At 52.4% G+C, this 21051-nt stretch overlaps 2 protein-coding genes across 4 annotated transcripts in view; one reads left to right on the plus strand and one right to left on the minus strand.

The window, feature by feature from the left end:
- Positions 1–1846: 1846 nt before the first annotated feature.
- On the minus strand, positions 1847–11515 carry SNX20 (sorting nexin 20). 3 transcript variants are annotated; one of them, XM_078438632.2, is made up of 6 exons: positions 11397–11515; positions 10179–10550; positions 7609–7752; positions 6728–6807; positions 6015–6166; positions 1847–3913 (listed from the first exon to the last, which is right to left on the minus strand). In XM_078438632.2, the coding sequence occupies exons 3-6, from the start codon at positions 7737–7739 to the stop codon at positions 3245–3247; spliced, it is 1032 nt and encodes a 343-aa protein (XP_078294758.1). In that variant the 5' UTR covers positions 7740–7752; positions 10179–10550; positions 11397–11515; the 3' UTR covers positions 1847–3244. The 3 variants fall into 3 exon arrangements, with proteins under 3 accessions (XP_078294758.1, XP_060506783.1, XP_060506784.1); XM_060650800.3 differs by lacking the exons at positions 6728–6807; positions 10179–10550 and having other exon boundaries at positions 7610–7749; XM_060650801.3 differs by lacking the exons at positions 6728–6807; positions 10179–10550; positions 11397–11515 and having other exon boundaries at positions 6015–6209; positions 7610–7700.
- An 8783-nt stretch (positions 11516–20298) lies between these two features.
- NOD2 (nucleotide binding oligomerization domain containing 2) overlaps positions 20299–21051 on the plus strand; it is a 36436-nt gene continuing 35683 nt past the window's right edge. Inside the window, exon 1 of the mRNA XM_078438634.2 lies at positions 20299–20390. The gene's annotated coding sequence lies outside the window, so the exon portion shown is untranslated. The remainder of the gene's footprint in view (positions 20391–21051) is intronic.

Consider the following 21051-nt stretch of genomic DNA (forward strand, 5'->3'; position numbering starts at 1 on the left):
GGAGACTGCTAAAAGGAAAATGGTAAGTGAATGTTAGAACAGGTGGTGGCATTGTGGGGCCCCAAAGAGGGGGGTGTGTGGGGCCGAGCAGGAGGATTCTGGGAAGGCAGCTCTTTGCAGTTGCTGCAGGAAGGACAGGAAGCATCTGGAGAGCCCCTGAGCAGGTGCCCCTCCCCCACCAGCAGGTGGCATGGGAACTGGCCTTGCAGCTCCAGGACAGAGTTGCAGCCAAGGGGACATCCAGAGCCAAGGCCACGTGGACCAGAGCCTACTCTGACCTGAGCCTCCCGGCCGGCCGGCCCCCGGCCCAAGCCTCAAGACTGGCCCTGCGCCCCCAGGTTCAGCTGGGTGGCCCCCAAGGGCCTCTTCGAAGGGATCGTTCTCTCTGCCCTGCCTGCCAGACCATAGGACTTTGATGTGGACACCCCAGGTCTGGTCCCGGAGCTATCCCTGTCTCACTGTGTGACCTTGAGTGAGTTTCTTCTCCAGGTTGTGTCCCACCTAGAAACAGAGGTGAGTGACATGACCTTTAAGGGTCCTTAAGGATAAGAGGACCAGGGACATATCCCTACAGTCTCTTCTCACTGCTTCCCTCTGAAGTAGGGCTCAGTGGGGAACAGGCCTGAGTTTCATTTCCTGCTGTGCCTGTCATTAGTGGTGGGGCCTTGGGCAAGTCACTTAAGCTATGTGTCTGTGTGCTTATGTGTAAAATGGGATAAGAATATCTCCGGGGCAGAGCTGGACCGGCAGTGCTGAGGAAAGCCCTGGACACACAGTCGGGCTCCAAAAATGCTCTGGTTTTTAGCCCACAGGCAGCCATTAGAGATGCCATCCTCCCAGCCTGGCTTGGGGCAGGGTAAGACACCTGCTGCCTTCCTAAGCAGCCTGACCCCTGCGGATGGGAGGGAGGGGCTGCTGGAGCAGGCTTCCGTGGGAATGAGCCCCCAGCCCACTCAGGCTTAGGGGCCGAGTGCCCAGAATGGGTTCCTGGGTGTGGGTGAGGCTGGCATGATGCTCCCACCGGGAGCTCCTTGAGTCTTGGGACTGTGTCCAGGGGGAAGACAGGTGGGGTTCATGGTCTTGTAAGTTCCTTCCACCCCATATAGGCTTTAGAAAAATTTGCGGGGCACCTGGGTGGCTCAGTCGGTGAAGGGTCCGACTTCAGCTCCGGTCACGATCTCACGGTTCGTGGGTTCGAGCCCCACGTCGGGCTCTGTGCTGACAGCTCGGAGCCTGGAGCCTGCTTCGGATTCTGCGTCTCCCTCTCTCTCTGCCCCTCCCCCATTGCTCTCTGTCTCTCTCTGTCTCTCAAATATAAATAAAACGTTAAAAAATTTTTTTTTAATTTCTCCATCTATACTACACACATATATATGTGATTTTGAGACACATTCTGCCCCCCATCCCACATTTCAGCACCTCTGGTCAATGGCGCCTTACACTCTCTGTTGGCCTGACTCGATGTTGACTTCCCTCAGAGAGAACCTGCTTTCTGAGGTGTCAGGGACCTAGAGCACCTGCCTCTGAGGCCACTTCACGGTGACCTCTCTGCATGAAGTATTTTGGACCACACTGTATGCGTTCAGACCCTAACGCTCACAGTTTAAGTTCTAGGAGGAAGACTGCCACCCCCCACCTGGTGCCAAATTTGATTCTCGCATTTCCTGATCGTCCTTTCTCCCTAGCAGGTTTCTTACCTTGGGAGCTAAGTCTTTGCTCTCCCAGCTTCTTGCTGGAAACTCCTATCACACTCCCCGTGTTGGCCATATTTTCCTTCTGAGTGAATACCTGGTGCACCTTATAGTTGATGGCATTTCCCATTGGACGAAATGACTCACGACCTCAGTACGGTCTTCTTCACCATGACAAGCAGAGTCACAGCCCTTTGTATTTCCACTTAACACTATAATTTCCCACACGCCCAGGTTTTCAAGAAGCCCGGCATCTCCCATTCAAAGTGTCCTCCCTGCGTAAATTGAGGGACTTGAAGCTTTCTCTGTCCCAAGGTATCATCAGATGTTTCTAGCCTCGAGGCCAGAGCCTGAGCGGGCCGCTACAGCTGCCGCCACACGGTGTCGCGGTTGAACACATTCCGGTGCAGCTTGGCGGATGCCCGTCCACGGCCACTGTGATCCCCGTGCTGAGCCAGATCCTCGCACAGGCCAGGCTGGTGCCCCACATTACGGGTCCAGGTTACGGCCTCTTTATTTTGCTCTGATAAGTTCAAGCAGATGGTTTAGGTCTCCAGGGACTTCTAGCCTCAAACACACATTGGCCCAAACCAGCCTGTACTATCAGCTTCAGGACCAGTGTCGAGCCTGGGTTATGGGTCCAGACTCCCCTCCACTCTGGGCTCTCGGTGTCCTTTCCTGAAAGCAGACTTCAGCCAAGGGCATCCCCATCCGGCACAGAGGTTCCAAGAACATTGTTCCTCAATGGGGAGGTGTTAAGCATTCAATCAGTGTCCTACTCAGAGGTCCCACTGTGTATCACCCCACCTCCCTTCAGGGCTGTGTCTACGTAACTCAGGGAGCCTATTTGGGGGCCAGTTGCCCATAAATGAAAACCCGACCTGGCAATGAGTTGCGTAATCCTAACCAGAGAATCGTGGGCAACTTCCCTTCCTAAAAATGCCTCGTTTCACAGAATCTTATGACATGATTATGTTCTAGCCCAGTGTCCCTCCGCCCTTCAAAGGGTCCCATACACCCCGTCTTAGGGACAAAGTTGGCCTTGAGGAGCAGTGGATGAGCTTTTGTTTTGCCGAGTCAGGTTTACACGCTAAGAGGGAAGAGCTGGAATATTTAGGATAACGGTGGGGATATCTGCAGGCAAGGTCAAGGGAGAAGGAGCAGAGAGGAAAGAGAGGACAGCTGGAGAGAGCTGTCTGTACGAGATGGGTTAAGCTTTGTCCGTGGCGTGCAATGTCAACCTCCCCTCCAGCTACCTGCAAAAGCACCAGAAAGGTGGATCTCACTCTCTGGCATTTTGGCAGCTGGGTTCATGGTTTTGAGATGAGGTGAACCTGGCATCAAAGGGACACAGGACTCGAGTGGAGGCTCCCAAGGATGCCCCGAGGGACCTCTGTTCAACAGAGATGGGGAAACGGAGGGCCAGAGGAAGGACTTGTCCAAGGTCACCCAGCAACCTAGGGTCCAACGTGGCTCTGCCCACTAAACGTGAACCCCAAACCACCCACCGAGCAGCGGTGACCCCAAGTCTCCAGCCCGCCTGCCAGAGGGGCTCAGTACAGATATTCCCGCACGGTGAGTTCCTTCAGGGTGAGGCCCCAGGGGGTGGGCTTCCGGAGCTGGCTCTCCTGCAGCCTTTTCTGCAGCGAAATGAAGTCTCTGCCCAGCGTGTAGGCCAGGCGGATCATGGCGTCCAGCAGGGGGGCGTAGTAGCGATGGCCCTCCCGGGCTTGCAGGCACTGGAGGGCCCTCTCACCCACCGCAAAGGCTTCAGCAGGGCGTTCAAGGTCACGATGGCACACCAGCATGGCACAGAGGGTGGGGACCACCATTACGGGGCAGTGGGCCGTCAGTTTCTCCTGCAGGGGCACCACGCGCACCAGGATGTCCAGGGCCCTGGTGTACTGGCCGCCTCGCAGGCAGCCAAAGGCCTCCCTGAGCTCCGGCCGGGTTAGGAAATCGATGAACTCGCGGGACCGCCGCACACAGCGGATGGCGTAGAGCAGGCTCAGGTACTCCTTGAAGGCCAACTTGCGCTCGGAGATCATCTCCTCCGTGAAGTTGCCCATCAGGTGCTTCTTGGGGAAGACGACATCCTCGATCTCTTCCCTGAACGTCTTGAGGAGGTTTTTCTGGAGCGTCTCAAAGTCTGAATAGCGCCGCTCCAGCACGGCTTTGTTGCTGTCAAAACTCCCTGTCTGGATGACGACGATTTGGTACATCTACGGCGCAAAGAGAGAGAGCGTTTGACTACCTCCGAACAGGAGGTTTTAACTGACAGAGTGAGCCCCGGCAAATAAAAAATAATGATGATCACAATTTCAAGCATACCCTGAAAATGGGTTATCGTTATACGCAATTCTGTTTTAAATTGCCATCAGCATCTGCTGAGCTATAAAAGTGAATCATGACAAGAGTCAACCCGAGAATAACAAACACGGCAGCATGGAGGCGTCTCGTGGGACAAAGAGCACAGGAAATGGGGGGGGGGAGGGGACAGGGAGCCTGGGGGTGCTCCCCACCCATATCGTCAAAACCCGGCCCCAGGTTCCTAAACTGGGGAGCCTGGATTAGATCCACTTGAGCGGTGGTTCCAGGCGGTATGCTGGCGGTGATGTCATATGGTAAGAAAATTACTGCTTCTCGATTCTTGTTCAGCTAGAGCATACTGATTAAGGGCACAGGCTGCCTGGGTTGCAAATCCAGCTCCACCGCGCTCTAGCTGTGTGGTCTTAGGTAGGTACTTGACCCTCTCTCTCCAAGCCTCAGTTTTCCCGTGCATGAAACGAGGATGGTGGTAGCGCCTCCCTCGCTGGGTGAGGATGAAATGAGTTAATGCACTGCAGGGACGGGGGACTGTGTTCAACACGCGGTCAGCGCTCAGTGTCCCCGTTGTTATTATCCCAGTCCCAATTAAGGGGGCAAGGCAGGGAGAAGGGTTGAATATGGCTCCTACTTGGACACTAACGTAGCCCCCAACACAGGCTAAAACTCCATTTTATTTATTTATTTATTTATTTATTTATTTATCTATTAAAACATTTTTTTCTTAATGTTTATTCATCTTTTGCCAGACAGAGAGAGACAGAGCGAGAGTGGGGGAGGGGCAGAGAGAGAGGGAGACACAGAATCCGAAGCAGGCTCCAGGCTCTGAGCCGTCAGCACAGAGCCTGATGTGGGTCTCAAACTCGTGAACCGTGAGATCATGACCTGAGCCAAAGTCGGACGCTTAACCAACTGAGCCACCCAGGCGCCCCTTATTTATCTAGTTTAATGTTTTATTTTATTTTTGAGAGAGAGAGACAGAGTGTGTGTGTGTGTGTGTGTGTGTGTGTAGGTGCAAATGGGGGAGGGGCAGAAAGAGGGGGGCAGAGGATCCCAAGCAGGCTCTGTACTGACAGCAGTGAACCTGATGTGGGAGTCGAACTCAGCAACCTCGAGATCGTGACCCGAGCTAAAGTCGGACACTTAACCGACTGAGCCACCCAGGCGCCCCTAAAATTCCATTTTAACAAAAAGAGCAACAACCCCTAACCCCAGAGCCTCCCGCCAGCCATGGCATGACCAGCTAGAATCTAATAATAGCACTTAGCTCTCCTTGTAGTTACTTTTATAATTATCTTTTCTTTATGCTATGTGATATTGGTTCCCCTTTGAAAGCTATTTAGTGGTTTTTTAAAAAAAATTAAATTTATTTTAGAGAGAGAGAGAGAGAGAGAACAAGCACAAGCAGAGAAGGGCAGAGAGAGAAGGAGGGAGAGAATCCCAAGCAGGTTCCACACTCAGTGCAGAGCCCTACGGGGGGGGGGGGGGGGGGGGGGCTTGATCCCAGAACTCTGGATCATGATCTGAGCTGCAATCAAGAGCCGGGCCACCCAGGCGCCCCTTGTTTAGTGTTTTTAAAAAGTAATCTAATTTAAAGAAAATAGAGTAATTATGATGATGATATATCATTATTTTATAGGATATATAATTATTAAGAATACGCCTAGTTATTAATAATAACATAAATGACGGGGGTGGGGAGCAAAAACTGTGGCCAAGAGACACAGGTGGTTAGTTGTGGGCGACACGGCCTTTATCTGGGCCAGTTCCTCCTCAGGATCAGGAACCGTGACTCGTACACAGCTACAGTTCTCACAGTTCTGAGCACCATGCTGAGCGCAAGATCTGGCTTTTTGCCCCCCCTTAGAACCCTGTGAGGCAAAGTGCGCGGGCCCATCTCATCCTTGGGAGAGTTGAGGCCCCACCGACTTGCGTGGGGGCCGGGAAGGAGGTGGTGAAAGGCGGGCCGTCGCTGCCGGATCTCGGAGGCCCACTTACCACGAACTTGGAGACTTTTCTCTCCTCGATGCGGGCCGACGCGACCTCAAAGAGCAGCTTGACGCGCCTCCAGCCGCGCTTCTCCTTCCGCCAGTACTCCTGCAGCTCCCCGGTGGTCATGCTGGAGTTGGGGCTGGGGCCGCCGGGGTTGCCTGGAGGGACGGCACCCTTAAGCACTTGCACCGGCTCGGTGCACTGTGGGGAGATGGCTGGGTCTGTCTGGGGTGGGATGTCCGAATCCGGAAGAGCCCTGCGCATCCCCCTCCCCGCCCCCACCCTGCCCAGACTCCGGGCCCACCCGGGCCGCGTCCAGCCCGCCCCCCCCCCCCACGACAGCCTGACATGGCACCCCTCCTCCTCCCCCCACCCGCACCGCCAGCTGGTGTCTCCGTTGTGAAACGCGGCACGTTTCCGTTGCACCATCCATTTCCAGCCTGCAGGTTGGCCACGGGCGCCCGAGGCCCATGCTCCTGACAAGCAGGGACGGTGGCTTGTTGGCTTCTGCACTCCCTACAGCGCTGACGCCCGTGCGGTTGCCCCGGCCCCTGAGCTCACACTGGGCGACCAGCGGAGGGAGCGATTGAGGATGCCGGGCTCCGGGCTCAGCCCGGTGGGCCGCTCCAGACTCTTCCCTCTCTGGCTTCCCACATTCCCCGCCTTTGCTTGCACCGGCCACTCCTTCCGCCTGACATGCAACCCTCCTGTTTGCCTACCTGCAAACCGAACGGTGTGTCTTCGACCTCCCTTGGGCGGTGAGCCCTTCTGAGGATCTCGGGAACGATGAGAATCCTTCCCCGCGGAGATGCACAGATCGCTGTGCATTTTATTTCAAGGGATATGGGGCTCCGGTGCCCTTCAAGACCCAGCCCAGGTGTCACTTCAACTGTCCCCTTGCATCAGAGTAAGAGCCTCCCACCTCGTCCCTACGGCCTATTTTGGTGACATCTCAAATTATTTTTCACAGATCTGTTTCCCTACCACACTGGAGGGCCTGCGGTGCTTGATTTGCTCTTGTTTTCCCCAGGGCCCGGCACAAGGCCAAGGACAGAGCAGACGGTCCATAGGCGCATACTGAAGGAATGCACGAATGAGTAAATAAATTCGCTCCAGGACATGACACTATAGCAGACACTGTCAGTGCTGGGCACTCACTGTTCTGGAATGTCCCACCGGCTTCTACTGCAAGCACCTAGGACTCTCACACTGAGGGCTTCCTTGAGCTACAGCGGTATGTTCTGGAACTTTCCTTGGCTGATGAAGGATGGGACTGGTCCCCTCACCTCTTGGATGGGATGACTCTGAGATGTGTTCCTTATGTCTTGCAGAGGACCTCCTCTGGGACTGAGCCCAGTTGCCTCCAGCAGTAATCTCTCCATCAACATCCTGTCCTGGCTTCCTGCCCTTCCTTTCCTCAATTTACCGCTCCCCTGCTATGACTCCTGGAACCTTCTCCCAGAAAGATGACTGGCACCAAATTCTTGTGTCAACCTAGGACAGCTGCCCCCTCTCCCGCGGCATCTGTTGAAGGGCCCACATTTGTATTTCAGATGTCTTCAGACCTCTATCTCTGATCAAGCCCCAAGCCTCAAGCTCACCTAAGTGTTCATCGGGTCCTGGACATGGGAGGTCTGGGCCGGTGGCTGCTGCTTCCTGCTTGGTCCCTGTCGCGCACTGGGCAATGGGTCCCATCCATCCAGGGCTTCCAGGGTGCTCAGGACTGGCCATGACTCCGAGGCTGCTAGGGGGACAAAGAGGGCAGTGAGTTCCCACTTGTGTTGGGGTTCCTAGTGGGCCCCAGGGTGCTACGGGGTGCCCCTAGTGGGCCCCGGGGTTCCTAGTGCACCCCCGAGGTGCAGTGGCATAGTCCCCACTGCCCACCCAGCTGTCCACCCAGCTGCCACATGCGAGGCCTGGGTCTGCCCCTTTGCTGAACTGATCGGTCCAAGCCCTCTCTTGTTGTCACGATGCTTCCATTATCGAGTTGGTCTGAATCTGATTTCAAGCAAAGTCAGGATTACTTGGGAGCAAGATGCTGTCTTGTCCGGAAGCACATCCCCATACTCCATTTTCTGTTCATTTGTAAATAGAATTGCAGCGTCCAAAGCAGGGATACTGGTATGTATCCCTCCCATCTCTCTCTCCCTCCGTCTCTAGACAGACACTTAGGACTTACGGAACACGCTTCGTATGCTCCTGACTTCTTCACATCCACTTATTTAACGCCCACAAAAATCTGTCGTGACTCCCAGTAACAGAAGAGGAAACTGAGGTTTAGCCCAAGGTTCTGCGGCTGGTGAGCGTACCCAACGAGCAAAGCTGAATGTTTTGTGACGTGCCAGGTCGAGTGCTCTGTACTCAACACCCACTCTCTCACTTAACTGATTCTGTGTGCAGAAGGAGTTTAAGCTGCATTTTCTGATAAAGGAACTGAGAGAGTTGCCTACGATCAAGGCTAGTATGTGGTGGGCAGGACCCAGATGCCTCTCCACCTTCCTCAGGGCGTGGGGGCGGGCAGACAGTGGGAGTGCTGGGGGCTAGTTTACGCAGTAAGATCTGTGACTCAGATCAGTGAACAAGATGACCTCGTGCCTGGACTTCTCTGTGCCTCAGTTTCCTATAAATCGGGTATAAGAATGGAGCTTGGCTTCACGATGCTGGTGTGAGGGTTAAGTCAACAGCTCAGGGCTCCCCACATACCTGGCCCTGTATAATAGTCCCTGTTATTTATTATTATTAACATTTTAGAGTTTATTTATTTGAGAGAGAGAGAGAGCACACGTGAGCAGGGGAGGGGCAGAGAGAGGGAGAGAGGGAATCCTAAGCAGGCTCCGCACGGTCCGTGCAGATGCGGGGCTCCAGCTCACAAACCGTGAGATCATGACCTGAGCCAAAACCAAGAGTCAGCCGCTCAACCACCTGAGCCATCCAGGTGCCCCTATTTTTTTAAACATTAAAAAAAAAAATTTTTTTAACATTTATTTATTTTTGAGAGACAGAGACAGAGCATGAGTGGAGGAGGGGCAGAGAGAGAGGGAACCACAATCCGAAGCAGGCTCCAGGCTCTGAGCTGTCAGCACAGACGGGGGGCCTGAACTCACGAACTGTGAGCTGAAGTCAGACGCTTAACTGAGCCCCCCAGGTGCCCCTGAAGATTTTATTTTTAAGTAATCTCTACATCCAACATGGGGCTCGAACTCATGACCCTGAGATCAAGAGACATACGCTGTACCAACTGAGCCAGCCAGGCACCCAAGTCCCTGTTATTAATATCTGACACATGATAATACTTTGAAAAATGTTTGGAAAGTCAATGACTCTAAATTGAAGTATAAGTTGGAATAGAATTTAACGTGTCTGAGACAAATTAGAAAAAAGATGACTGAAACATTAGCTCAGATGGAGCGAGGAGCTGGGCCGCCACTTTGGCACAGAGATCCAAAATCAGAAGGGTGCAAGTAACCTTACCTCCTTCTTCCCAAGATCTGAGGGAGCTGTAAGGGGCACATGGGGACGAGACTCTAGTCTGCGTTCCGGGCCCTGTGTCTGAATCCTCACACAGATTATGGCCTAGAGAGGGGTGGGGTTACAGCTTTTTCCCCCGCAAGTGGCCAGAGCCCATCCTGACTCCAGGGCTGAAGGCCTTCTGGAAAGGCCTGGCCTGGGGAGACCTGAGGTCATCTGGGGCCAGGGGCGGGGGGGGGGGGCCCTCCTTCGGGGGGCAGCTCTTCTCCAGTTAGATGGAAGGAATTCTGGTCCATTCTCCAGGTGGCTCTGTGCAGTTGCCCAGTGAATGTCTCCCCAAGACCTTCTGTCCAACCTTACCTTATATGGTGGGAAACTGAGGCACAGAGCAAGGGCATGGCTTGAGTCTGCCAGAGCCTGCACACCTCATTTTCCTCTTCTCCCCTTAAGGAGACAGGCCTTCTATCCTGACCAATTGTGGGTCTGAATGCAAATTGTTTAGTATCTCTAGGCCTCAGTTTCCCCACCTCAGAAGTGTGGCCACAAGCCCTGTCCTGCTGACAAGAACACCAATGGTGAAGGACAGACTCTCTATATTCTGGCAGGTGCCCGGGCAAGGTGGTGAGTGGTCTCCATGTTTTCTTAGTGGACTCTGGGTCCACCCTGGGAAGCCCAGTGTTTCCTGTGGGCGCTCCTACGTACCTGCCTCAGCTCCTCTGTAAAGCGGGTGATGGCAAGCCTCAATGGCTCCAGCCCTTCCAGCCCTGCTGTCCTGATCAGGCAGCTGGCACCAGGTCAAAAGCAGGACACGATTTGCCCAGAGACCCTGTGAGAGCCCAGAAATAATGGCCTTGGCTGAACACGTCAATGAAGACCCGGGAAAGCTGAGCATGAACCCAGGGCTTTGAATAAAAATCAAATTCAGCAGGCAAAGCCAGTTCCCTTATGTTTTCTCTTATAGGGTTGGCTGGGAGTCACTATGAGAGGAGTGAGAAGGAGAAAGTCAGGCATTGGTGCATGTGCAAGGAGTCTTGGACAGCTTCCCGGTTCCTCTCCAGGCCTCAGTTTCCTCATCTGTGAAATGGGGAAAGCAGCCTGTCACTCCCCAAGCTCTGTGGGGACAACCACGCATGGGGTTCTCTGGGGGCTTCTCTCCCGTCCCCATCCCCTGTCTAGCAAAGATTTCTCGATTTTATAAGAAACCCCTGCAAATGCTGATGCCGGTGGCTTGGGGTCCTGTGCTTGGCTGAGGGGGGCAGAACAGCTTCCAAGCCCCCGCCCCGTCCAGCTGTGTGTGCAGCCATTCTCCTGCATCCCTCCCAGGCGCTGAGTACCACTCCTCCCTCCGAGGGCTGCCCCGTCCTATCCAGGCCTTCTTCTGCTGGCTACAGTGGGCCACCTTCAGAGCCCGTGCTGCCTCCCTGAGGAGCTGCAGAGGACTTTCCATCGGACTGAGGCTCCAATACAGCAGGGTAAAGCCCGACCCAGGGGACAGAAGGCCCTGGACGTTGGGTGGGCACACTCACATTTGGCAATCTCCCAGGGGGACGGGTGGGGGTCCGGGGAGCCTGTAACAGCAGGTTTCCTGGTTCTTCCCATCAGAGAGTCCCTTCCGGCAGGCTTGGCGGTAGGCCCTGGCTTCTGCATTTTGCCCCAGTCCCCAAGGTCGCCTGGCACCACTTTCTGTGTGGTGACTTATTCTCCAGGCTCAAGACGGGCTGTAGAGGTACCTCAAAAGAATGGGGGTGATGGAGGGCTGGGGATCTGCTTCCTGTTCTACCCCAATGAGCTAAGGGGAACCCCACACGTAGAGGCTCTGCCCCACACTGCCCCCAGCAGGTACTGGGGGAGGCCCATAGGAGGAGGGGGCTCAGGCCACAGGAGGGCAGAGCCCCACCGAGGTGGGGATCAAGCACTCACCTGAGGCCTCTGGTTCCTGTGTGGCTCCGGGGGGGGGCCAGGAGGAGTGTCACATGGTCCCCTTCAGCTCTCCTCTGTTCTGGGCTCTAGCGAGGCTGCCGCATCTGAGTTCCCCCTTAGAAAACAGGAAATAGGCTGTGTGACCTACTCCTGGTCGCCCCAGCCCATTGGCTGATGACAGATAGTGTATTGAACCCCGCTGACAGGCAGCCCGGCGGGGAAGGGGGGAGCAGGACAAGGCGAGGCAGGGCCAGCCCTGAGGGCTCTACTTCTGAGGGATCTCGCTGGGCCTCACACAGCCTGCAGCGGGCTGGGCTGTCCCTCAGAGCCCCAGATAATCTCTGGCATTCAAGCAGCACTTCCCAATTAACATTCCTTGTTCTAGCCTATGAGCCAGGCCTGGTGGGGGCCACTGTGCCCCATTAACAGGTGGGGAAAGTGAGGCTTGGAGCACAGAGCTGGTGGGATGCAGGGCCAATGCCTGACATGGAAGGGAAATGGGGTAAACTCACAGTTCCGTCTGGGGTCTTCCTCTGGGCAAAGCTGCATCCGACACTCCCGACAGAAAGTACGGGGGAAGGCAGACCTGTGGCTGTGATGTGATTCATGGCCACTAGCACTTGTGGCCTCGAGGGCAAGAGACGGGGACAAAACCAAGAGAATAGAGCCTCACCAGTCCCCAAGGAGGCCACCACGTGTCTCTTCCCAGCTACGATCCCCTCCTTCCCCATTAGAAATCATCACACTCCTAATTCTGAGGAGGGTCACTTCTTTGCTTTTCTTTGCAAATTTAGCACCTATGAATAGACCCCAAGACAATAGAGCTTCATTTTACCTACTTTGGAATTTTATGTAAATCGAGCCATGCGCCGCGCAGTTTGTCTGCTTTGGTGTTTTGCTTCCTTTATTCAACATGTCTGTGTATCGCAGTCATCCATTTGTGTGTGTGTAGCTGCAGCCTTTTCATTTTTTGTTGTTGTGTCGCTACATTATTTGAATAGCTCATTGTTTCTCTCTCTCTCTCTCTCTTTTTTATCTGTCAACACACATTGAGGGTTGTTTCTAGTTTGGGCCACTGTGGCCCGTGCGGCTGGGCATATTTCTTGCACATTCACCCAAGTGCACACGCGCACGTGAGATGAAATCCCCGGGTTTTAGAGAACGAACAGCCGAAGAGCTTCATCTGGGCTGGATTATAGCAAACATGCCCCCAGTGGCTGTGTCTCTTTGTGCCCCCACCCGCCACCCACAGGGCGCGTGAGTCCTAGGTCCATTGTCGCTCACTTCATGCGGTTGGTATATTTTTATTGCCATCATTCCAGTGGGTGGGGAGCAGGCTCTCATGGTTTTACAATGCATTTCCTAAGGAGAAGTGATGTGGAGCATCTTTTCATGGGATGATTTTCTACCCGTATAGCCTCCGTTCAAGTCCATTGCTTGTTTTTTTGTTTGTTTGTTTTTTTGTTTATTTTTTTGATTGGCTTATTTTCTGAGTGGTTTGTAGGTGTTCTTCATGAGTTCGTTTGGGTCTTTGTGCTTTCCAATATTCTTTCCCACCCTGCGGTTTGCATTGTACTCCCTAAAAATAGGGTGTTCGGGGGGGCGCTGGGGTCTCTCAGTCGGTTAAGTGCCCGACTTCAGCTTAGGACATGATCTTGCAGTCCGTGAGTTCAAGCCCCGCATCGGGCTCTGTGCTGATGGCTCAGAACCTGGAGCCTGCTTGAGATTCTATGTCTCCCTCTGTCTCTCTGCCCCTCCTCTGCTCATGCTCCGTCTCTCTGAAAAGTAAATAAACTTTAAAAAAATTAAAAAAAATAAAAATAGGGTGCTTGGATGAATAGAAGTTGCCAAGCTTAAAGTAGTCAACCCTATCAATCTTGGTTTTCACAGCCCATGTCGTACCTTAAGACCACAGAGATTTCTCTGTTACTGTTCTTTCTCGCTGCTTCTGCAACAACTTTGCCGGCCACTGTGAGGCTGAAACTGAGTTAACATGTGCAAAACACGTAGAACAGCGCTGGTCCCTCATAAGCACTGCACAAGTGCTGGCAGTTCCCACTGTTCTCAACACCTTTCCAGTTTGCCATTCTTCTCTGGGATTCTCTAATGCCCTTACAGTCGATTTTCACATATGGTGTGAGGTAGGGGACCCGGTGTTTTCTCCCTAAGTGTCTGCCTACTGGCTTTGTTTATTGAAGTGGTCATCCAATGCCACGGCACAGTCATGCTGTCATCGTTAAAAGAGAATGTCAGGGTCTTGGGACCTTGAGGGGAACACCCCAAACAGTGTGCTTCTGGCCTGCCGGCCGGTGAGAACCCATAACCCATTCACCTCCACCCCACACTGCCCTGCAGAGGGCCTGGCATGGCTGGAGATGCTGGCTCTATGTTGAGCGAGGCTGGAAGTCCCCCTCCCATCCTTTCCCTAGGTCCCTTCTGCAGCTTTCCAGTTTTCTCCCTGTCTCTATCTAGGCCTGGAGTCTTTGAGACACCGGTGTAGACTCTATGCCTCTCACCCAGCAGCCAGCGCATGGGGGGGATGGGTACGTGGAAGCTACTGCTTCCTCTTCTGGGGGTAGGAGGTGATCTTTGGAAACCCCCGATCATGCAGGGGTGTCTAGCTGGTGTGGGAAGGACCTAGATGGACCAGAGTGGCTATGGATGGCCACCTGCCAGGGCTTGGCTTTTCTTCGCAGCACAGAGCTGTGTATGGTAGGAGAGAACAGGCGAGGACAGGCAAGGCCCCGCTGACACGGGAGGCACAGGCTGGGTGTCCCTATGTTGCCAGGCTGAAACCACAGGGTGAGCGGTGGGCACCAAGAGGCCTCGGAGAGTCAGAAAGGGAAATGTTGGCATCTTTGAGTCTGGGTGTCTGTTCTAGAATTCAAATGGCTGGGACCTTTCAGTGACTTCCTCCTTCTCCTCCTGCCCCCAGCACAGTCAGAGTAAGTCCAGACTCCCTCGGGAGGCCTCCTGTCCAGCCGCCAGCTGCCTCCCTCACCTCACTCTTGGACTCGCCCGCCAGCCTGGGCTGCTTTCTATGCCTCCGCCTGCCTCACGGCCTGTGCTCACAGTCTCTTCAACCAGCAACGCCCTTCCCTTGGTTCTTTCCACAACTGGCTCTCTCTCATCCTGCAGCTTGGCTATCTGTGCTCGGTGTGGCCCTCCCCGGCCCCTCTGTTGACACCTATCATGGTTTTGCTTACTTGTTTACTTGTTCGCTGCCAGTCTCAAATGCCGCCACGACAGGGACCTTGCCTGGGTCAGCATTCTGTCCCCGTTGCCTACCACCGTACCTGCCCCAGAGCGGGTGCTCGGCAATCGTGTGGTGCGCTAGTGAGGGGGTGAACGCAGAAGTGCCGATTGGGCCCACGACTCACTGTGTGACCTGGGCAGGCCGCCGCCCCTCTCTGAATCTTGGTTTCCCCAATTGCAACATGAGACTAAGTCAAGGATCCTCCGAGCACCCCCAGGCAAATAGCTGAACGCTGCAAACGACCGCTCACCGCCACTCTGGGTGTTTTTCAAGCCTGAGACTCCAACGCTGCCACACTTCCTGTGTTACATTCAAGAATTGATCACTCACAGGTATGTCGCCACAAGGGTGGCAAAGAAAACCCAAACTGGCGAGGTGTGTTTGATCGTAGGTGATGCAAAACCTGGCCGTTGTCGATCTTGTTTTTCCACAGCTGGGGGTACACACATAAACCTTTAAAACTCTCAAAGGTCCTGCTATGGTATGATCTAGCAAGCCCACTCCTGGGTATTTATCTGAAGACAGTGCAAACACGGGCTTGAAAAAATATTTGAACCCCCGTGTTCACCGCAGCATTAACTACAATGCCCGAGACATGGAAACAGCCTAGGTACCCACGATGGATGAATGTAAAGGAAATGTGATGTCTAGGTAGGATGGACTACTACTCAGCCACAAAAAAAGAATGACATCTTGCCATTTGCGACAATACGGGTGGACCTTTCACATGCCGCGTGAAATAAGCCAGACAACACTGCGCGAGCTCGCTTATATGTGGAATTAACAAGGGAAAAAAAAAAAAAGCTCCTGGATACAGACAATGGATTGGTGGTTACCAGAGCCGGGGGTTGGGAGGGTGGGTGAAATGAGTGAAGGGGGCCAGAAGGTACAAACTTCCAGTTATAACACAAATAAATCATGAGGTTGTAACGTACAGCCTGGCGACTGCAGGTAATAATACTGTAGTGTATATTTGAAAGTGGCTAAGAGAGTAGATCTTAAAAGTTTCTCATCACAAGAAAAACAAGTCTTTGTGTTCTGTGACTATTGTGTTCTGTGACTGGTCTTATTGGGGTATATATTATATATATGTACATATTATATATATATAAATATTATATTATTTCATAATATATACAAGCATTGAATCATTATGTTGCACACCTGAAACTAATCTTGATATAAAAAATTAAAAAAAAACTCCCAAAGTTTCTTAATGGGATTTTAAAGTTTATTTATTTTTTTAGTAATCTCTACATCCACTGTGGGGCTCGAACTCATGACTAGGAGATCAGGAGTCACATGCTCCTCTGACTGAGCCCACCAGGCACCCCAATACTGTGGGATTTAAAAAAAAATTTTTTTTTAATGTTTATTTATTTTTTTTTGAGACAGAGAGAGACAGAGCATGAACAGGGGAGGAGCAGAGAGTGAGGGAGACACAGAATTGGAAGCAGGCTCCAGACTCTGAGCCATCAGCCCAGAGCCCGACGCGGGGCTCGAACTCACGGGCTGCGAGATTGTGACCTGAGCTGAAGTCGGACGCTTAACCGACTGAGCCACCCAGGCGCCACTGTGGGATTTTAAAACTGGGGCCACAGACAGAATACGCTGAGGGCACTGCTGTGGTTGTACAGAGATATAACAGATCATGAAGATTCACGCCTATACTTGCAAGAGATTTATATTTTAGGTCTTATTTTTAGGTCTTTGATCCATTTTGAATTAATTTTTGTATATATGAGGGAGGGTACCAAATTTATTCTTTTGCACGTGGCTATCCAATTTTCCCAGCGCCATTTGGTGAAAAGACATTTCCCCCTTAACTTGTCTTGGCATTCTTGTTGAAAGGCAACCTACTTTTGAAATTTAGCCATATGTTACGGGGTCTTACCAGGCTAAAAAGCATACCTCTGGAGCATCTTTTAAAAATAAATTTCTAGGGACGCCTGGGTGGCTCAGTCGGTTAAGCGGCCGACTTCGGCTCAGGTCATGATCTCACGGTCCGTGAGTTCGAGCCCCGCGTCGGGCTCTGTGCTGACAGCTCAGAGCCTAGAGCCCGTTTCAGATTCTGTGTCTCCCTCTCTCTCTGCCCCTCTCCTGTTCATGCTCTGTCTCTCTCTGTCTCAAAAATAAATAAACGTTAAAAAAAAAAATAAATTTCTATTGATAATATAACAAGCGTAAAGGAAAATGCAAATATCATAGGTGTTTAGCTTGATCAGTTTTCACAGAGTATTCACACCCATGTAACCACCACTCAGATAAAAAATTAGAACATTACTAGCACCCTAGAAATCCCCTTTATCCCCTGTCCTGGTCACAACCTCCAACCTCTTTCCCAGTTGTAACCTCTATCCTGGCTCCTGTCACTGGCACTTAGTTTTTCCTGCTTTTGAACCTTATACAAATGACATCAGACAGTATTAAGCTTTTGTATCCGGATTCTTTCACCCAACACGATGTTTATGAGACTGTGATTCTTGTGGACTACGGTAGTTCATTCATTTTCCTTGCTTATTAGAATTATGGTGTCATTTTTGGTACACTCACTTGACAAATATTTATTGCATTTCGGGTCCTGTTCTAGGCCCTGGGATAAGACAGGAGCCAAGACAGGTTTCTGCTGCCTTGGAGCTTGTGTTCTTTGGGGTGAGAGACTGACATCAAAGACAATAAATAAGGAAATATATACAGTACGTGGTATACAGATAAGTGCACTCTAGAAAAATACAAAATAAAACAGGGAAAAGGATGCCGGGGGAGGGGCACAGTTGTACATAGGATGGTCAGGGAAGGCCTCACTGAGAAAGTCCCATTTAAATTAAAAAATTTTTCTTTAAATGTTTTATTTATTTCTGAGAGACAGAGACTGAACGTGAGCGAGGGAGGGGCAGAGAGAGAGGGAGACCCAGAATCCGAAGCAGGCTCCAGGCTCTGAGCTGTCAGCACAGAGCCTGACAAGGGGCTCGAACTCACAAGCAGTTGAGATCATGACCCGTGTCGAAGTCAGTTGCTTAACTGACTGAACCACCCAGGCGCCCCCTCTGAACATTTTTTTTAACGTTTATTTACTGTTCAGAGAGACAGAGTGCGAATGGGGGAGGGGAAGACAGAGACAGAGACATAGAATCTGAAGCAGGCTCCACGCTCTGAGCTGTCAGCATAGAGCCCGACCCAGGTCCCCAACTCATGGACCGTGAGATCATGACCTGAGCCAAAGTCGGACGCTCAACTGACTGAACCACCCAGGTGCCCCGGTAAGTTTCATTTAAGCAAAGGCCAATGGATAAAGAAATTGTGGTTTATATACACAATGGAGTACTACATGGCAATGAGGAAGAATGAAATATGGCCTTTTGTAGCAACATGGATGGAACTGGAGAGGGTTATGCTAAGTGAAATAAGCCATACAGAGAAAGACAGATACCATATGTTTTCACTCTTATGTGGATCCTGAGAAACTTAACAGAAACCCATGGGGGAGGGGAAGGGAGAGAAAAAAAAAAAAAGAGGTTGGAGAGGGAGGGAGCCAAAACATAAGAGACTCTTAAAAACTGAGAACAAACTGAGGGTTGATGGGGGGTGGGGGGGGGGGTGATGGGTACTGAGGAGGGCACCTGTTGGGATGAGCACTGGGTGTTGTATGGAAACCAATTTGACAATAAATTTCATATTTAAAAAAAATAATAAAAAATAAAAATAAAAAAATAAGCAAAGGCCTGAAAGAGGTGAAGGAGGGAGCCATGTAGATTTCTAGAGGAAAAGCATTCCAGGTGGAAGGAATAGCAAATGCAAAGGCTGCAGGCCTTGCATATTCCAGGAACAGCCAGGAGACCAGTGTGGTCAGTGCAGAATGAATGAGGGGATAGCTTGGAGAGGGCAATGGGTGCAAACAGCATTTGTAAGGGCCTCCTGGCTCTTACTCTGAAATGGGCCTCATTGCGGGGGTTTTAGCAGAGAAGTGATATAATTGGACTCTAAAAATTTTTTTATTTTATTTTTTATTTTTTTTTAACAGACTCGCTGCTGTTGCCGTGTTGAAGACTGTAGCTGGAAAATCATGGAGAAAGGCTGGGAGCTGTTGCCATAACCCAGGTGAGACACGATGGTGATTTGGACCTGGGTGGTCATGGTGGATATGGTAAGAAGTGGCTGCATTCTGAATATATTTTGAAGGTCAAGCTGGAAAGTTTGCTCCCAGGTTGGATATGGGGTATGAGAGAAGATGAGTCCGTTCAGTTTTTCAAGTTCAGTTGCTCTGTCAGTTTTCTCAAGTAATCTGCTATTACGGGGCATTAGGAAGCTTCCAGCTTTTCACTCTTACAGAGAAAATGGTGGCCAACCTTCCTCTAGATAGATCTGTGCCCCATCTGGAATGATTTCCCTGGGGTAGAGGCAGTCTGTCTAATAACTCAGCATCGCAGGTATTTACCTGGAGGCAGTGTGGTCCAGTGGGTAGAGCCACAACTTTGGTGCCAGACGCCTGGGGGGCAAATCTTGGTTCTTCTGTCACTGCTTGGATAGGTTAGTTAACATTTCTGTGCCTCAGTTTCTCCCCCTATAAATTGGAAATCATAACCAATACCCAATAGCTGGGATGACTTGGGTTAATGTGTGTAAAGCCTGGCACACAGTAAGCGCCATGTGAATGTCCGTTATTTTCTTTTACGTTAAAAAATGTCCAAATACCAGTGTTTTAAAAGGAACGTTTATATTAATACCTTCAATGGAAAACCAGTGTCACCTGCTCAGACGAATAGGAAACCATACAATAAAATAAATTTACTGTACTGGAAACAACAACAGTACCGTTAAATTCTGGTTAGGTATGGTGGCAGAACCAAGTAGAGCGGGCAGTGTTAGAGAGGCTCAAGCCCCATTAGTACCAAACAGAGCCGGCTTGCCTCAACTGAAACGGAAGGCTGGCAAGACAAAGGAAAAAGAGGAATTTAAATGCCCTGTCCACGCTCACCTGACAGGTAACCCATCACACTCTGGAAAACACTCTTCTGGGACTTCTCAATATTAAGGCCTTAGATGACTGTGGACACAAAGGGCGCATACCGGCTGAGACAGCTTTCTTAGCTTTTCCTGCCGCAGGATATCTGGGGCGGTGTGTCTGGAGGGGGCCTTGTCCTGAGAGCTCTCTGGTTCCCTGTTGTAGAAAGTTGGTTCACTGGGCACTTGCGGGGATGAGCACTGGGTGTGACACATAAGTGATGAATCACTAAATTCTACTCCTGAAACCATTATTACACTATATGTTAACTAACTTGGATTTAAATTGAAAATTTTAAAAAAAGGAAAAAAAAAAGAAAGAAAGACGGCTCACTCAGTAGGAGACACTTGGCGGGGGTCCCGTTCCTGCCCGCCCACCTGCCCAGTCCCAGTAGAGCTCTGAGCGCTCAGAGGTGGGAGCCAGCGGGAGGGTGGTGGGGGGGCGAGAGCCTGGACCGGAGGGGCGGGGCCCACCAGGCAGGGTGGGTGGGCAGGGCGCAGGGGCGGGGCGTCCGGACCGGAGGGGCGGGGCCCACCAGGCAGGGTGGGTGGGCAGGGCGCAGGGGCGGAGCGTCCCGGCTGGAGGGGCGGGGCCCGCCGGGTAGGGTGGCTAGGGAGAGTGCGGGGGGTGGGGCACCCGGACCGGAGGGACGGGGCGAGCGGAAGGGGTGTACGAGTCAGAGCCTGGAGTTTTGGGCCAGACCGCGGGGAGGAACTGGGGCGCAGGTGACTGCGCGGTGAGTGTTCCCCGATCCGGCACCTGAGCGCGGGGAGGGGCTGGGCGCCCAGAGTCCGGTCCCTCGGACTCGGACATCTGGCTTCCCAGCCGGACTTGGGGAGGCCTTGCCCTGGTTTTCCGTTCGGGTGTCCCGGCCACTAAATAGGAGGTAGAAGGAAAGGGGGCTTCTGGAGGTAGGGGAGCCCCCTGGCGGGCAGTGTCTACAGAGGATAGGGAGGTTTGGGGGGCGTGAGCAGAACTTCCGGGCCCCCGGGCCCAGGAGCCTTTGCTGTCTGGAGAGAAGTTGTGTCTGGCCTTCCTGGTGGGTGTGGAGGGAGAACTTGCAGGATGAGAAGTCCTGAGGCGCAGGGCTCGCCTGGGAATTAGGAGGCCAGATTTCGGGTCTTAAAGGAGGCTACCCTCTCTCCGGGCCTCAGTTTCCCCGTCTTCAGCATGCCTGTGAGGGGGTGGGTGTAGGTGAGAGAGGGCCGGGGTGATCTCTAACCCTGCTTGGGGACTTGAAACTCTTAGGGGAGCCTTCTGCCTCCTCCCCTCCCTTGGTGGGTGTGGAGACCCCTGCTCATCCCCAGCCCTTCCCACCCAGGCCCCCACACCAGGGCCTGCCCAGCCTTACATCCTGTGTGCCTTCCGCCTTCTCCTTTAGTCCTCATGTTGGGGAG

The sequence above is a fragment of the Panthera onca genome, chromosome E2 (genome assembly GCF_046562875.1).
Source record: "Panthera onca isolate mPanOnc1 chromosome E2, mPanOnc1 haplotype 2, whole genome shotgun sequence".
NCBI classification, from domain to species: Eukaryota; Metazoa; Chordata; class Mammalia; order Carnivora; family Felidae; genus Panthera; species Panthera onca.

Coding starts and splice junctions, on each gene's coding strand:
- SNX20 (XM_078438632.2), bottom strand. CDS start 7,739: ATGGCCAGTCCTGAGCACCCTGGAAGCCCTGGATGGATGGGACCCATT. Junction 6,167..6,727: donor ACACACCGTTCGGTTTGCAG/GTAGGCAAACAG, acceptor CCGTCCCTCCAG/GCAACCCCGGCGGCCCCAGC. Junction 3,914..6,014: donor GAAAAGTCTCCAAGTTCGTG/GTAAGTGGGCCT, acceptor TTTGCGCCGTAG/ATGTACCAAATCGTCGTCAT.